The 18267-nt window shown below is 40.5% G+C and overlaps 1 protein-coding gene across 1 annotated transcript in view; it reads right to left on the bottom strand.

Annotated features, from left to right (window-relative positions):
• Positions 1 to 18267, bottom strand: part of SLC66A3 (solute carrier family 66 member 3) — a 36801-nt gene that overhangs the window by 5993 nt on the left and 12541 nt on the right. Inside the window, exons 2-5 of the mRNA XM_001381613.4 lie at positions 9607 to 9689; positions 9218 to 9287; positions 5766 to 5823; positions 243 to 363 (exon numbers count right to left, since the gene is read on the bottom strand). Of these exons, the coding sequence (XP_001381650.1) occupies positions 243 to 363; positions 5766 to 5823; positions 9218 to 9287; positions 9607 to 9689 (332 nt within the window). The remainder of the gene's footprint in view (positions 1 to 242; positions 364 to 5765; positions 5824 to 9217; positions 9288 to 9606; positions 9690 to 18267) is intronic.

The following is an 18267-nucleotide window of genomic DNA, read 5'->3' as shown; positions in this document are numbered from 1 at the left end:
CTGGGCAAGTCACTTAACCTCTCCGTTTTCTGAGCCTCAAATTTTTCTCATCTGTAAAATAGGTAATAAGGCAACTACTTCCCAGGGTGGTTGTTAGGATCCAATAAGATGAGATACATATAAAAGCACTTTGCAGATCATATAGTAATAATGTTATCACATCAATATTGTTGTTATGCTATTAGTGCATTCATGAGACCACCAAATTTAGCAGCACATTATTTTTCCCTTCCCTTCCGTACTTGCACAAGTGTAGGCAGACATGCTCCAGGTCAGGGCACTCACTGCTCCAGAATCCTTTGCCTCCCACAGGTACTGGAGCTGGGCAAACTTGCTGGCAGCACTAATAAAGGTGCACAAATTCTGTTCCAGAAAAAAAAAGGGGGGAAACAGTCACAGTCAAGAGCTAGTTTGTTGCCAACAGCCAAACAAGCCTGAGAGCCCAAATTTCTTTTCCAATGACAGACAAATTGTGAGGACAGAACCTCTGTGTGGTTTAATCTAAAAATGCTGTGGAATAAAAGCTTCTTTGGAACCGATTGAGTATCCCCTGCCCAGGACAGGGGCTAGCCCATAGCAGGCACTTGGGATTGACCAATTAAATGGATGTCTTTTAAAACTTAGCAAAACTAGAGAAAGCTAGAGGTGGCCAGGGGCAAAATTCTTAAACCCAGCTTTTCTGGAATTGGGTGACCAAGGTTTAAAACTCAGTTGTTTTTGTTTTTAATGTGGAAAATGAGAAATAGCAACCTAATGGTAGCCCCTCTGCTCCAGATCCTCTAGCTGAAAATCCAGTAACTTCATTCCACCCCACAATTCCTCTTCCCAGCCACTTCCCTAGATAGACTTCATGAGGCCCAGAGTTCTGAACTTGCCCACATACACAGGGCAGTAATACCCCAAAATGACAAAAACCCAGGGCTCCTACTTTGGGAAATCAATGTAAGAGAAAGGCATTATTTCTGTGGCACTCACCAAGGCATAGGGAGATGGTCACCTTGCCAGTCAAGGCAAGTGGATCTTGGCAGGGCATGCAAACGTAGGGCAGAAGGCAGTCACTGCAATAACCAATTCTCCCTCTTGTTCAAATGAATCTCTTAATTACATCTGGCATTGTTTTCACATCATGAGTCCTAAAGTTAATCTGACTGTGCTTACCCCAGGCATAATGCTACCCTGGGGCCAAAATTACTCATTTCAGTTCTGATTATGGATGGAAAGCACTTATTCTAGCCTTTGTTGATGCTCTCATTGATTGGGTTCTCAAAGACCATCATCCCAGCAAAACACCAAGTTTGAAAGGTCTTAACAGACCAGAAGAACTTCAGGTACAGATTGCAAAACACACCGTCTAGCAAGGTCTGGAGAGATGCATTACCAGAAAGAAGATTGGCCAGCTCTTCAGCAGGAGTGGGAGCGATGAGGCCAACAACTCACAGGGATGTTCTACTACACCTGTGCTGCTGTTGAGGAAGGGGTAACAAGACCCCAGGAGCACCTACCCAAGGGCTTAAAATAAAGACAGCTCACATTACACAGTGCTGCTTAAATTCATTTCCTGCATTACTTCAGAGGGTTCTACCAAGAAAGTTGCTTATAGCCACACTATTCAATCAGCCAACAGTCAATGAACACAACTAGCTTTGTGTTACAAAGACAAGTTCCTGCCTTCAAAGGGGATGATGGTATGTACTGAAATAGATATACTAAAAGAAGATAAATATAGGGGGAGGGAGAGGCATGAACAGCCAGCTGCGAGGATAAAGAAAGGCATCTAGATGGCAGAAGGGGGCAATTGGACCGAGCCTTCAAGTATAAGGATTCAAAAATGTGGAGGTGAAGTAGGAGTGTCTGTTTTCCAGGCAAGGAGGATAGCCAATTGGGACAGGAACTGAAAAGCAATTGTAGATGTCAGAAGTGACTTGTCCAAGACGATACAAGAAACTAGGTCTCCAGATTCCACATATAAGATTTTTTCTACCTTGCTTCAAATTCCACTGAGTCAAATAAGGTTAAGAAAATAATGTTCTCGAGTATATCGCTAATTCCTGATTCACTTAGTGTGGAAGAAGGAAATGCCAAAATGAATTAAAAGACTGGATTTTGAAAAGCTATCTCAGGAAAAGATGAGATGGAACTCTGCTGCCATCGGGAGATGGGAATGGAACATTCCAGCCAAGTTAAAAGGTGGAGCAGTTGAAGAACTGAGGAGTTCTTCTCTCCTTGGCTTGAAGAGGGAAGGAACAAAATCCTTACTGAGAAGACAATCTATATCCACTAAATCCTTTGTTGAGAAATAGAAGATCCAGACTATTCATCTGTTATGTTATTAGGATAGAGACTTTTTCCCTTAGGGGAAGGCAATAGCCTATCCTGCAGAAGATTCACCAAACCATATCTCTGAGACAAGAAATATCAACATCTTGAGTCCACAAAGACTTGTACTTCAAACCCCCTGAAACCATCTGTAGAAGGGAAATAGTCAGGGACTTCCTGTTTCCTCTATCCTTGTTTATACCTCAACCCTTTACCCAATAAATAGTTATTTTTGCTTTACTGAAGACTCAACCATCTAAGATATACTAGAAGGGGAATTACAGAATACATCAACTAAAGAAAAGAGACTGAAGCTCTGACTCCAGGAGGGAGAAGTGGTGCTACCTTTTATCTGTTCCCTCTGTCTCAAGTATCTGTCAAAACTTTGGTTCCTGGGGGCAGCTGGGTAGCTCAGTGGATTGAGAGTCAGGCCTAGAGATGGGAGGTCCTAGGTTCAAATCTGGCCTCAGCCACTTCCTAGCTGTGTGACCCTGGGCAAGTCACTTGACCCCCATTGCCTAGCCCTTACCACTCTTCTGCCTTGGAGCCAATACACAGTATTGACTCCAAGACGGAAGGTAAGGGTTTAAAAAAAAAACAAAACTTTGGTTCCTTCTTGATTTCCCCACTAGTACATTAGTTAAAAATAATTGACATTTTGTCTAGGATTAGGCTGAAATTTATCATGTACTATTAGAACAGGATGGGACATTTATGATTAGTCAATCTAAGTCCTGCATATTATCCTTTTTTTTTTTTTTAACTCTTACCTTCTGTCTCAGGATCAATTCTAAGACAGAAGAGTGGCAAGGGCTAGGCAATTAGGGTTAAGAGACCTGTTCAGGGTCACAGAGCTAGGAAGTGTCTAAGACCAGAACTGAACAGGGATCCTCCAGACTCTAGACTGAGAGCTCTTTCCATTGTACTACCCAGCTGCCCCACTGCATATTAGTGAAAATCAAAAGAGAAAGGAGAAGGAAGAAACAGCAGAGAAACAACAAAGTCATTTTTCAAGTGGTGCCAAAGTCTACCCAAGAGTGAGCAAACATACTGTCAACAAACAACCCAGAGTCCTTGAGTATGGTGAGGAGGGGATGGGAGTATCTTACCAATATAGTGGCCTCAATCGCTTTTCTTCCAGAATTGGATCAGTGTTTAAGGACAGTTTCCCAAAGTGACACTTTTGCCCAGAGTAAATTGCCAGACTATCTCAAGGGAAGAAAATATTTTTTACTATTCCATCATTGTCTACCGACAGGTCCTATACATGAAATCAACAGTCTGGTCTACTGGACAGCATACTAGGTTCAAAACAGGAAGACATGGATTAGTGCCTTCCTCTGACACATTCTAGTTTTGTGACTCAAAAAGTTACAGAGCCCCAGATGCCTTGACTGTTAAACAGGATTAATATTTGCTCTACCAACACACAAAGTTGTGAGGAAAAATACTTTATAAACCCTAAATGATTAATGTAGCTAAAGGATTTGTAATGGTCAAAAAACTGGAGGCAAACCATGCATTCACTGAAACAAACTATGGTAAATGTAATGTGCTATCATTACACTGTAAGCAACAGAAAATGGGAAGGACTCAAAGAAATGGGAGAAGCCTTGTGAGGCACTGTGGCACGTAACACAAAGTTCCCAGCCTTGGCGTCTGAAAGACACCTTCAAGTCCTGCTTTGCTTGCTCCTCACTCCTACTTCGGACAGTTAGTTCCTATCAGCTGATTCCTATAGAAGACCTATCCTGATCCATTCTTAAGTGATAGCATCCCTCCTCAAAAAAATTACCTTCTTGTATGTACACATATGTGCATATATTGTTGTCCTAAATAAAAAGAAATCTCAAAGGGGACTTTGAATTTCCCCTACAGCCCATCCCAATAAACAGTAAGTGCTTAATAAATGCCTATCCACTTCTGAATGAAATAAGCAGAATCAGGAGAACACTGTACACATGGAACAACTATGAATAATTTGGCTATTCTCAGCAATACAATGATCCAAAAATCATGATAAAGGACTCATGATAAAAAAAAATGCCACCTACTTTGAGAGAAAAAGAGCTGATGGAGTCTGAATTTAACCCCAAAGGAAACTTTTTTACTTCTTAATTTTTTTATTTGAGTTTTCTTTCGATATGGAAAAGTGTTTACATGACTGGACGTGTAAAATCTATATGATATTACTTACCATTTCAAGGGGGGTAGGGGAGATCCAAGACTTGAAAGTCTTTGAAAAATGTTGGAAACTGTTTTTACATGTAATTGGGGAAAAATAAAATAAATAAATAACTATCAAAAAATAATAATAAATGTTTGTTGATTAACTACTCAGGGCCCTTGGGCAACTCTCATTAAGGCCCACAAGTTGCCAGTACAGATGGAATCACAGACTTAGACCAAAAAAGTAGGGGGAAGACTTGTATGTGATGTAAAGTGAAGAAAGCAAAAGCAAAACAATAATATCCACAGCAATTACACAGTAGTAGTGACAAAGCTCAGCTACATACACAGAAAAGTTCAAAAGGATGAGTTTATTACTCTTTTGTTTACATAAATATTTAAACAGTATACATAAAATAATTTTCAATTGTATATAAAATGACTGACAATCTTATTCAGTTTCTTTTGCACTTATTTGTGTATTTCAATATTTTTGTTTACTGAAAGATCTTAAAATATAATTTAAAAAACAATTTTAGAAGCTAATATTTTAGAACTATTGAGAAAAACCTGCAAACCTTGGCCCTTAATAGGAATTATGAAGCCATATCCTGATAACTATTTACTGGCCCCATTTTATGTTCCCTACATAATTTATTCTCTGCCAATAAGCATGGGCTTTGATGACCAGAATTACATTGAAACCTATTAGAATGATCTAAGGCATCTGGGGGCTCAGTGGATTGAGAGTACAGAGAAAGGAGGTTCAAATCTGATCTAAGACACTTCTTAGCTGTGTGACCTTGGGCAAGTCACTAAACCCCCATTGCCTAGCCCTTAACACTCTTCTGCCTTAGAACCAATACACAGTATTGATCTAAGACAGAAGGTAAGAGTTTAAAAAAAAAAAAAGGATGGCATTGTCCTATCTGTTCTTAATTGGAATAAACTGTATTCTAAGAATTTGAGAATTTTTAAGTGCAATACCTTGAAAAATTATATTTTGAAATAGTGGCTATGTTAAAACCTAGTTTGGCCCATACCAAGTACCAATGACACCATTTCTATTAAGGATGAATCTGTAATGCTTCAAAAGCACCATAATGTTTAAAAAATAACCCGAGGTGGGAGCATTTGGCAAACATTTGACATGATTGACATTGACAAAATAAATGACAAGAACAACCATTCTTAGCATCTGTATTGAACTTAATATTTTTCAAAGGACTCATCATATCCATGTATTTAATAGGAGATGCTCAGTATTAAGAAAAACTTACCATTGCCAAATCGATTATCCACTTCTGAAGAGTCAAGAGGTACCATCCACCCAGAAATCTGTCAGAGTGTTAAATTACATAACAGCAACATATGGTTTGCGCCAGCACTAAGGCTAAGCCGACCGCTCTACCAGCAATAATCGAGTCTCACATGGCACTGGAAAGGGCATGACAATCTACTGGCCAATGGATCTCCTCTCACAATCTCTGCCACTGCCTTGACAAAGCTCCCTTTCTTGGCCACCACTTCCCAATATATACTGAATTCCTATTACAGTATCAGCTCCCTAAGTGAATAAATAAATGGGAGGGGGAGGAAGGAGAGAGCACATTTATTACACACCTTTTTGGTATTTGTCTTCCCAGAGGACCCCTTCCCCTTGAAGATGACCTTGTATCTGCTTTGTATTGGTCCTTTCCATCCCTATTTATGTGCATCTCCCCCTTGAGAGGGGGGACTGCTGTTTTCACTTTGACTTTGTATCCCTGGGGCTTAGCACAGTGCCTGGCACAGAAAGAGAACTTGATGAAAACACCCCAGATCCTCCAATCGAGAATTTTCACTTTTTAGACCAAATTGTTCATTCATTTCAGGCATGTCCAACTCTTTGTGGTCCCACTGGCACTCCATCTCGGCCAAGATACTGGAGTGGTTTGCCATTTCCTTCTCCAGCTCATTTTACAGATGAGGAAATGGAAGTTAACAGGGTTAAGTGGCTTGCCCAGGATCGTAAAGAAAGTATATGTCTGAAGCTGAATTTGAACTCGGGAAGATGAGTCTTTCTGACTCCAGGCTGGGTGCTCTATCCACTGCCCCAACTGCCCCTTCAAGCCAAAATAAACTGCTGTTGTGTATTCTGTTTCCAATACTCTTCTAAAATATAAATTCCATAGAGGGATCAGGAGGCAGGATGAAACAGTGGAAAGAGCATTTGCTCTGGAGTCAGAGGTCTTTGGCTCAAATCCTGCCTCTACTTATCACCACCTGTGCAACCTTGGGCAAGGAAATCAGCCTTCCTGAGCCTCCTGTTTCTCAACTGGAAAATGGGGAATGGCAGTGGACTAATGGCTTCTGAGCTCCCTTCCAGCTAGAAAGCTCTGATCCTATGATCCCTGGCAGGATTATAAACTCCATATGGGGAAGTAAGACAGCCTCATCGAGTAGAAAGAGTGCTAACTCATTCTCCAGAAAGATAAGGAGTCAGAAGGGAGGAACAAACAGTTCTCCAAAGAACTACAAACATAACAGCTCTATGAAAGAATGTTCCCAAAGCACTCATAATAAAAGAAACAAAAGACCACATCAACCTTGAGGTTTTAGGTCTTGCCTCCCAAATTGGCAGTGATCATGAGACGAAAATAAATAGCTGATGCTGAGGGGATTGTGGATGCATTACTGATGCAGCTGTGAGTTGGTACAGCCATTCTAAAAACCAATTTGTTAACTATTCAAAAAAAGGGATTAGTATATCCATACCCTCTGACCCAGAGATTCCACTGCTAAGCATCTAACTCAATGGAAGTCAAATGGCAAAAAGGTCCCATATACACCAAAATATTTATTGCAGATCTTTTTGTAGTGGCCAAGAACTGAAAACAAAGTAGATGCTCAAACTGTCATCCATGAATGTAATGAAATATTACTGTTAAAAGAAATATTACTACCGAGAAACATGGAAAAAGATTTAAATGAATTAATACAAAATGAGTGAGCAGAACCAGGAAAACTATACATTTAATCAAGACTTGGGTCTTCCCTATCTTGCTCAGTTTAAAGTGTGGCAACCATTCAGGTTCAGTGTCACTGCTGATCAATTATAATAATAGTTAATTGCTAGCTTTTTTTTTATAGGGACCACTGTGTATCAGGCACCATGAGAAATGCTTTATGATTATTATCTCATTTGATCCTCACAATAACATTGGGAGATAAGCACTATTATTATCCCCATTTTGCAGATGAGGAAACTGAGGCAAGCAGGTAGCCAGAACATCTCATCTTTTCTTACTTTCCCTGCCCTACATCCAGTGACAACTCTTATGCTGTTTTTTTCTCTGTCATCCATGAAATAATTTAAACAAAGGCGAGGTCTTAACCTGAGGTCCACAAACTTTCTGATGATTGTATTTCACCATAACTGATTTCCTTTGTAATCCTGAGTACTTATTTTAAGCATTTAAAATTATTATCCTGAAAAGAGATCCATGCACCATAAGAAACAATCAGCAGGCTAATTTAAAAAATTGGAAAGAACTACACAGGATAATGAACAGTGAAATGAGTAGAACCAAGAGGACATCATACACAGCTGAAAATCTAATACTTATGGAATAAATTACCTCCATGTTACCTCCAGAGAATGAATTGAAAAATCAAAATATGAAAGACATAATTTATATATACATTTCTGTATTTCAGAAGATGCCTTTTATGATGCACGGAGGGGAGGGAGTGACTGAGACACTTGTAGATAAATTCTATTAAGAAAAAAGAGAAAAGAGGTCCACAGGCCTCATTAAGACATCTACCAAAGGGGTTCCATGACAACCTCAAAAAAAATTAAAAACTTCTCGCTTAAGCTAATAAAGTTGTAAAGCACTGTTTTTTAGTAATGGATGACGTTTCTCTAGGATTTATGCAGAAACAGACCTTCACTGCAAAACAGCCAAAACAGCATTTTCAATAAGGGCAGCATCCCTTTAGACTTCTGGCATGCTCTATAATACACATCTTCAACTAAAGTCTTCGGCTCAAAAGCTATCCCAGCAAAACACAAGCTCTGGCAAGTTCTCCCAAGCTGGGAAAACTTTTGAGCGCAGGCTTGATGACAGACCCTGGGGAAGGACACTCCCTGAAGGGCAGCCAAGGTCACTTCAGAGATACTCAACCAAACTGTCAGTCGCCAGGTGAAGACTTGACGTGGCCAAGAGACTCGTGAAACCATTTGGTAAAGCCGAAAAGGTTTCTATCTATGCTGGAGGGAGAAGGACCCAAACTTGTGGTAGGAAGCACCGCACATGGGCAATCTCATCTCCAAAAAGGCATATACACAATCCTTGACCTGACTCCTAAACCACTAAAATCCCAGGCCACATTTCATGTTGGTTTGCGTTTTGTGTACCAGCCCATCTCTGCTCTGTTCAGTGAGCATCAGTGGAGAAAACTTCTAAATTCTACCCTGTAAAAAAGTTCTCTGATACTCCTGACAACAATTCACATACTGTTTTTTTCACTTAAAAAAAAATTTCCCCGATCATGTAAAAATAATTATTAACATTCTCTTTATTTTTCAATTTTCAGTCTCTGATTCTCTCCTTCCCTCTTTGCCCTCCTCTCTCACTAAGGAAGCAATGTAACATACAGTTTACTTATACAATCAACAATTTACATATTACTAATAAATAATAAATGCCATTGTAATTTGGGATTTTTGAAGATACAAAAAGGATACACGGCAATATATGGGATGGCCTGCTTTATATTTCCATTGTAATGAAAAACACATAGTAAGAGGATGACATCTGAAAGAGAAAAGCTTAGTTAGAGGTGAGAAAGGAGACAAAGGAATAATATTTAAAACAGGGGGCAACAGTTAGAGAGGCAGCCAGTCACAGTGGAATTGAGAGACACGAGTTCAAGGCTCACCTCTAATACACACTAACTATGTCACCCAGGCAAATCACTGAAAGATTCCAGTGTCCTCAGCAATTCTTTAAGACTAAAATGTGCAGAGCAGGAGTCATTCTGAATTTTTAGAGGAAGTTTTCTCGCAGGCAATTCCTAGGTCTCATCCCTGCTCCACACTCCCACCTTCCCAAACCCTCAAAAGAGAATGATTACCTTGGGCAATGAGAATTGGGTACTCCAGGTAGGTCAGCAGAGGGTAGCTATAATAACTCTGGTACCGTAGAAACACAAGGAATCTGAATTTAAAAAAAAAAAGAAAGAAAGAAATGGATTCTAAACAAAAAGGCTTTTATTTTTAAAAAGAATTGGTGAGCCAAGATAAAATCACCAGTAGGATAAACCTCTGAAAAGGCTACGGTTAAGAAGAAATGTCAGCATCCAACACTTGTAGACTGTTGCACGCAAAGCCCCAAATTTGTTTCATTTTTATCAAATGGAGACAGAATTCTAAGTGTCTTGGTGAAGTTTTAAGCTATTTTGGGGACTCTTCGTATATGTGTTTACATAAGCAATCACCCCACTCTTTCAGGGCAGGGCAACATGAATAATGTAATTCTCTTCTGTCATTTTTTAAATACAATCTCTCTATCTCTATGGACTCCCATTGCTGGTAGGCACACAAGCTTTGACCCGCTCCTGTTCCAACCTGGACCAGTTTGTCCCTCCTTAGGCAGCCTAGTGTGGTCCCCTGATCACAGAGGCTCATTATATTCATACCTGATTTAGCCCTACTGCAGCTGTAAACTCCTGAATTCCAGTGATCCACTAGCCTCAGCCTCTCCTGAAACGGACTTCAGGTGAGAACCGCATGCTCCAGGCTTATATTAAACACCCGTTAGGTGCCACTCAGTTCTAAGTCCTGGGGACCCCAAAACAAGAAAGAGAACACTCTACCCTCTAGGTGTTTACAGTCTACAAGTGCTGACCATTCTATCTTAGAATCAGCCCTGTCTATTGGTCCCAAGGCAGAAGAACAGGGTGGCAAAGGTTAGGCAATGAAGGTTAAGTGACTGATCCAGAGTCACAAGGCTAAAAAGTGTCAGAGGCCCAATTTGAACCAAGGATCTCCCATCTCCAGGCTTGGCTCTCAATCCACTGAGCCACCCAGCAGTCCCCTAACCATTCTCTCTTAAAGCACCATCCCATAAATGCTACCAAGGAGGCTCTGAAGTTCAAGGAGAAAGACTAATCTTTTGTAGCATGACTTTTGTTCATCTTAATCCCAATGATTTTTAAGAGGTTAAAGGGGTCCCAAGTCCAGAAATACCTGAGAACCCCTGCTCTAAACCATGCTCCCTCTCAGATTCCAGTTCTTCATCTTTCACTGCCTTTTTTCCTAATGAAAAGTTTTTATTGTCATTCTTCCATTTCAGTTATGTCTGACTCTCCGTGATCCCATTTGGCCTGGCAAAGATACTGAAGTCATTTGCCATTTCCTTCTCCAGTTCCTTTTACAGATAAGGAAACTGAGGCAAACAGGGTTAAATGACTTGCCCAAGGTCCCAAGTTAGGAAGTGTCTAAGGCCAGATTTGAACTCAGGAAAAGGAGTCTGCCTGACTCCAGACCTGGTGCACTGTCCATTGTACCACCTAGCTGCCTCCAGGCTACAAGTTATGCATAGGATCACAGATTCAAGATTCACAGAGACCTTTGAAGTCATCTAGTCCAATCCCATTTTTTCAGGAGGTGCATAACTTGCCTCAAGTGGCTTATATTAACTAAGTGGCAGAATGAGGATTTGAATACAGGTCCTCTGGCTGCAGGTCCTGTAACAGTTAAAATTTAAGGGCTGAACTGTGGCAGGTAAAAATTAGTTTCTCTCTGCAAGGAGTATTATATTTTTAGAGGTTTATTAAAGGTTGAGAAATTAAGAATATACAAGTAAGAAAAGCACGTGTCTAGGCCCAGAGAGCCCATTCACAACCTCACCTACATCATTTAAGAGACCCCTCTGCTTGCAAGCGGAAACAGGAAGAGAGCCTCAGTAGGCGGAGAACGCCTTTAAATAATAATTTGTGATCTCGCCCAGGTGAGAATTCAGTGTGATTACAAAGCATTCTGGGAAGTGAGCAAGGACTTCTGGGGACTGGAGGCCTGGGTTCAAGTCTCCATTTTTACAGTCCAGAGCTCTTTCCATGGATTGCTGGCACCACCCTGCCTCTCTGAGCACCACTGAACCATTTGCTCTTAAGAAAACCAAACTGAGAAATTTCCCTGACGTGTGTCCCAAAGTAATTCGGAGCATTCAGCTCATTACTTTTGTAACAACCATCTGTAATTTTCCAAACTATAAAAAGGCAACAGGAAGCATGAACTTACAAAAAGAAAACAAATAAATCTCCTTTAATGGTGCCTCCCTCCCGGGAGCTTGTTTCTGAGCAGGGCAAGGCTGAGGGCTGGGCTCCATGCGAGACCTGGCAGCCCGGCAGCTAGCGGCTGCTTTACAGGGAGGGCTCCAGACTTGGCAGGGAGAACAAGCTCCTCCTCAGGGATCGCACCCCCCACCTCCTTCAGCTCTACCTACCCCCACTAGCCACCTGCAAGGAAACCAGGCAGGAACCCGAGACTCTGGGTGAGAGGTCCTGAGGTTTATGGAGAAGGCTTCACCAGAATGTTCAAAGAGCAGAGTTCAAAGATCCTGCCTCAAATACTTCTGGCTACGTGACCCTGGGAAAGTCACTTCACCTCCTTCTCAGGCTCAGTTTTTCACACCTGTAAAATGGCATTAATAATAGCAACTAACTCACAGAATTATTTTAAGAAACAAAATAACATGTAAAGGACTTGGTAAACAAAAATAATAAGTAGCATGTATAGAGCATCTACTCTGTGCCTAATACTGTGTTAAGTGCTTTATGAATTTTGCTTTATTTGATGCTCATAACAGCCCCTGGGGGTATTAGTATTCCCATTTTGCAGGTAAAGACATGGAAGCAGAGAGATATAAAGTAACTTATCTAGGGTAACACAGCTAGAAAGGGTCTAAGGTCAGATTTGAATTCAGGTCTTCTGACTCAGTACTCATTCACTGTACCATCTAACTACCTTCAAATGCTTTATAAACAGTAACAATCTATAATGATTATTATTATTTGTTTTCTATGTGCAATAGGCTGTGTTGAGGATACAAAGAAAAACAAGAGGAGTCTTCATTATTAAGGAGATTACAATTCAAATGGGGGAGACCGTGAGGGAATAAATAAATAGGCACATTTAAGACCTATACAGAGGAGATGGAAGAAAACTTCAAGAGAAGCTCTCCGAGAAAAGGTAGGATTTGAGCTGATGGAAGCCCGAGAAACTAAGAGGCAGAGGCTAAAAAGAAGAGCATTCCAGGCATGAGGGATGGCCAGTGCAAAGGTATCGGGGTGGGAAATAGAAAATCATGTTCAAGGAACTGTAAGTCAATGAGGCTGGATTGTAGATTACATATGAGGGAGTAAAGTGTGAAAAGACCAGAATGGAGGAAAGGGGTCAAGTGGTGAAGAGCTTTAAATGATGAATCCCTTTCAATTTGATTCTGAAGTTAACAGGAAATCACTGACATTTATTGTTTATTATTTTAAATAAAAGGTGAGGTAGGCAAGACCTGTGTTTTAGGAAAATCACAGCTCAATAGAAGATGAATGGAGTAGGAAGAGAGTTGAGGATGGACCTAAATTCTGAAAAACCTGAGTTCAAATCCCATATCAGACACTGTGTGACCGTTGGCAAGTCACTCGATCTTTGCCTCAGTTTTCTCATCTGTAAATAGGGATAATAAAAATGCCTTCCACACAGGTAAAATTATATATCTGTCAAGCATTTTACAAATCTTAAAATTCTACGTGAATCCTAGCTTTGGCTATTGTTATTATTAATACTACAGGGAGACCAGTTCAGTGGCTATTACAATAGGCTAGTAAGAGGTGATGAGGGTCTTGTGGGTTTTAAAATTAATATTCAATATCTAAATATTGTGTGTTAACTAATAATAACTAAAGCAAAAGAACTGCCTGGACTCAGCCCAGTTGCAGGTTAAAGAGAGCGTTGAAGGAGTTACAGCCCACTTAAATACAATCGCAAGGAGGCAGGAAAAGGGAAAAGAATTCATTATACAGAAAAGAATTTTGCATAATGTAGTTTTTGGGGTTCAAGAATTTCTAACTATACAGCCTAAACAAGAGCGGTCTGTAGAAATTAGGGGATATAGAAGAGATTTTGTGAAAGTAACAATGACAAATATGTTAACAGACATGCAATAAATGAAGAATTGAGGATAATCTGAACTTTGGGGCCAGGAGAATGGCAGTGGTCTGGACAATAACAGCGAAGAGGCGGGGTGGGGGGCTGGGGGGGGGCTGAGTTCTGTTTCGGACACTTTAAGCCTGGGATGCCTAAAGAACATCCAGTTAGGGTAATCCAAAAAGAAAGTAGTGATGGAGGGCCCAGAACTCAAGAGAGAGTGTAAGGCTGACTAACAAGACGGGGCCATTATCTCTGCATAGAGATGACCACAGAACCTACAGGAATTCATGCCATCGCCAAGTGGTATAAAAAGGAAAAAAGATGAGGTCCTAGCAAAGCGCTGGGGCGGGAGCCACCCACTTCTAAGAATGTGTGACAAGGGGGGCACATAGATAGTTCAGTGGATTGAAAGCCAAGCCTAGAGACAAGAAGCCCTGGATTTCAATTTGGGCTCAGACCCCCGGCAAGTCACTTAGCCCCCATTGCCTGGCCCTTCCTACTCTTCTGCTTTGGAACCAGGACACAGTGTTCTTTCTATGATGGAAGGTAAGGGTTAAAAACAAAAAGAAAGAGTATATGACAAGGATGAAAATCCAGAAAAAAAGATCCCGAGGAGTGGCTGGCCAGGTAGGAAGACAACTTTGCAGAGAGCAATTACACAAAAACCTAGAGAAAGATCATTCAAGAGATCATCAGCAGGAGTAAAAGAAGGGTTGAGGAAAGGCAAGTAAGACTACTGCTGGGGAAAAAAATGGGACCTGGGTTTGAGTTTCAGTTCTATTTATGACCCAAAGGGAGACTTGGAGACAAGTCCAATATTCCATTTCATGAAGAGTGGATCAATGGAATAAATGGCAAGCTCAGAGTCAGTAGGTTCAAAATGTCTCTCTGCCATTTGTGTAGCCATAGGCAAGGTCCCTGTGGACCTGTTTCCTCACCTATAAAGAAGGATGTGGACTGAATGACTGATAGTGTCCCTTCCAGATCTAAACACATGACCCTACTAAGCTGAGGGTCAGAGGCAAGTGGGTTAGCCATGGTCATTGCAAGTGTTGGAATAGTCCCCAAACTCCCAATTCAAGACTTCTTTCCACAGCTTTGTTTCCCTTCTGTAGTGGTATTCCTAACACTTAGCACAGTGTCTGTCACATAGAAACATCCAATATATGCTTTTTTCCCTTCCATTATACATATACACGGGGTTCTTTGCCTAACTGTCCCTCATGACTATAGTGACCTCCCTCTTGAGCAGTTGGCTGTTTCTTGGAATCCCCCATTTCTTCAAGCCTGGGTTCCCTTCATTGTTAATGTTCCCCTTCCCTTCTCCAATGACTTTGCTTTGTTATTTAAATTCTAACCTTCTTGTTTTAAGATAAAAACTAAGTATTGGTTCCAAGGCAAAAGACCAGTTAAGGGTTAGGCAATGGGGGTGAAGTGACTTGCCCAGGATCACACAGCAAGGAAGTATCTGAGGCTAGATTTGAACCCAGACAGAACTTTCTATCTCTAGGTCTGACTCTCAATCCACGAAGCCACCTAGCTGCCACCACCCCTCCCTCCCATTACTTTGTAATTGCTTTTTTAATACTTGGTATACATGTTTATCTGTGCACAATTTTGTGTCATCTGGTGCATATCTCTCCTCCCTATCATGAGTAGAATGCAAGCCCCCAGGGAACAAGATGAGCTCCATTTTTTGTCTTTTTTTACTCTCATTACTGGCTCTTGATGAATTGAATGGGATTGGACTAGATGACCTCTAAGTTCCTTTCAACTCTATATCTACCTCTAAACCTGGAATCTAAGGCATGCCCTACCTATCTCATCTGGTGGTAGTGAAGCTAAAGGTAAAGTACCAATATCTAAAGCATTTGGAAATCCTATCAGAGTCACACCCACAAGTGGACCAAAGGCTAAAGAACAGTCTGGATGGCCATTGCCACTCCACCCCCACTCCTTTAGAGTTGTTTTGTTTTGTTTTGAATGAAATTGGTTGCAAGTATTTTCTTCCTTCCAGGAAAAAAAAAACAGTATAGAGATTATACTATATTTTTGCACCTATAGAAAAGGATGTCTAGATAGATGGATAGATAGATGGACAGATAGATGGACAGACAGATTATAGGCTGCTCACTGGTTATCTATTAAAGCTGAAAACTTTACTAATACTTTTTGAATAACCTTTATATATTTATAAATGCTTAATGTGCTCATCTAACTGCTTATATATAATATATATGCCTTAAAAACTTAAAACTGTATTAAAATGTTTATAATATATATACACACACACATATACAATGAAATCTTTATACATACCCAATACATACACTGTAAGGGTTAAATTAGGAGTTTTGACAAAATAGGAGAGCAGCTTTTAATAATTTAAGTTTTAATAAGAATATAGTAAAGTTGTAAATTAATATTATCCCCTTAAGCCAGAGAGAAGAAAACATCTAGCAGCTTTTAACAACAATTTAGTTTTATTAAAATAGAAATAATAACAGAATATAGTAAAATGAATATACTAGAGGAGAGAAATATAGGAAAGAGGCAGAGAAAGAAAATTTCCTAATGTCTGTACTAGTTATCCTATAACTACCTATAATTACTACCTAAAAATGCCTATTTCTACCTATAACTGCCTATAACTACCACTAATAACAATCACCCCACAAAGTTCCAACCCAATCCAGTCCAATCAAAACCAACCCAATCAGTGTTTAATCCAACCCCAATTAGGTCTCTTAACAAAGACCAGTCACCTTCCAAAAAGTTCAAGAAAGAAAGAAAAACCTAACAGCCCAAACCAAAAGCCAAACCCCCCAAAAGCCAAAAAGCCCTTTCAGTAAACTCAGGACCACCTTTATATTCCAGCAACTAAACACCAACCACCATCTCAATACACTCTCAGCCAACTTCCCCACAACTGCCAGCCCTGTCAGCAGCTGACCAACAAACTGACTCTGGCCCCCTTTTAATTTCCTTCTTCTCTACCTCCCTTCCTGTCTCTATGGTTTCTACTTCCTGTCACTGTGGACTGGTTAATCTCTACACATCTCTATGGTAAGAGGATCCCCAGGTCCCCCTTAAATTAAAAAGAGGAATAAATAATTCCTTTTTAAAACACACACACACACACACACACACATGCATGCATGCACAATTTTCTGTTCCTCTATCTGGAGTCCAAAACATAAAATTCTAGTGTTAGTTATGAGGGACCTTTAGAAGATTATCTACTTCAGCCCCTTTATTGTACAGATGGAGGAAAATGATGCCCAGCCAGGGAAAAGGACTTGCCTAAAAATCATACAGCTGGGTTCACAGATCTTAAGAGCTAGAAGGGACCTTAACAGTTATCTAATCCAGGAAGATCTGGGTTTCATTCCTGTTTCAGATATTTATCTGTGTGACCCTAAGCAAGTAATTTAATCTCTTAGCCTCTTTATTTATCTGTAAATTTGGAATAATATCATCTACCATACAAGGTTCTTGTGAAATATATGACTTGGCAAACCATAAAGCACTTTTGAAGTTATAACTAGTAGTTGTTGTTATTGCTCATCCTTCATTTTTGAAGAGAATCAGTGACATCACAAGTGATGTCCTGACATGAATCGATTTCAGTCTGGCAGTTACGTAGAGTCACCAGTATCACTCTCTTCCAGAGTCATCAAAGTCTAGGACACAAATACAATGTACAATTGTATATAAAAGTCAGGATGACTAGTGATGGCCTACGAAGATGGCCTTGGCATTGATGTCATGTCAAGTTTGAAGCACACCATAACCAATGCTTCAGCGCCTTCAAAACAAATTATTTTCCACTGGTTTTCTTGGGGGGAAATCTTCACACACTTGGAGTGGACAACTCCTAAGTCGCTGATGGGTTTGAGACCTTTTGGTTTCCCTCAGGCTGGTTTGGCCCATCTACCCAGATAGTTTATCAGAATGTGGCTGCTGCACATGCTACAGCTTCTTGGAACTAGAAGTGAGAGTTGGGTGACAGGGACCCACAAAAGGAGGAAAGCAGACCTGAAAAGGGTTAGGCAGAGGATAGTCAGGTCTGAGGATGGGAGGTCTTGGGTTCAAATCTGGCCTCGGGCACTTCCCAACTATGTGATACTAGGCAAGTCACTTGATACCAGTTATCTAGCCTTTACTGCTCTTCTGGCTTAGAACCGATACTTAGTATTAATTCAAAGATAGAAAGTAAAGTGGAAGGGTAGAAGGGAAGAAGGAAGGAAGGCAAGCCCTCCCACTAGGGATGCCAATCTTCCCTGAAAACCCCACCATACACCCCAGTAGTCGTCATCATCTTTGTCACTGATGTTGTCATCCAACCATCTTATTTTCCAGATGAGGAAACTCAGACTAAGGAGATCAAGTGAGTAGCTCATTGTCACACAAATAACAATTGCCATAGGTAAGATTTGAGGCCAGCTCCCCTGACTCCAAGGCCACTGTTCTTTCTACTATACCACTACAGTTATTAGTGAATCAGATCTAACCTCAGATCTCCTGATACCTAGTTCCTCTATACCTGCACTCTGTTTCTCAAATATCTTTCAGGATGTCTTGAC

This window comes from Monodelphis domestica, chromosome 1 (genome assembly GCF_027887165.1).
Source record: "Monodelphis domestica isolate mMonDom1 chromosome 1, mMonDom1.pri, whole genome shotgun sequence".
Lineage (NCBI taxonomy): Eukaryota > Metazoa > Chordata > Mammalia > Didelphimorphia > Didelphidae > Monodelphis > Monodelphis domestica.
Note: the sequence above shows the minus strand (reverse complement) of the source record. Positions and strands in the feature narration are given on the sequence as shown.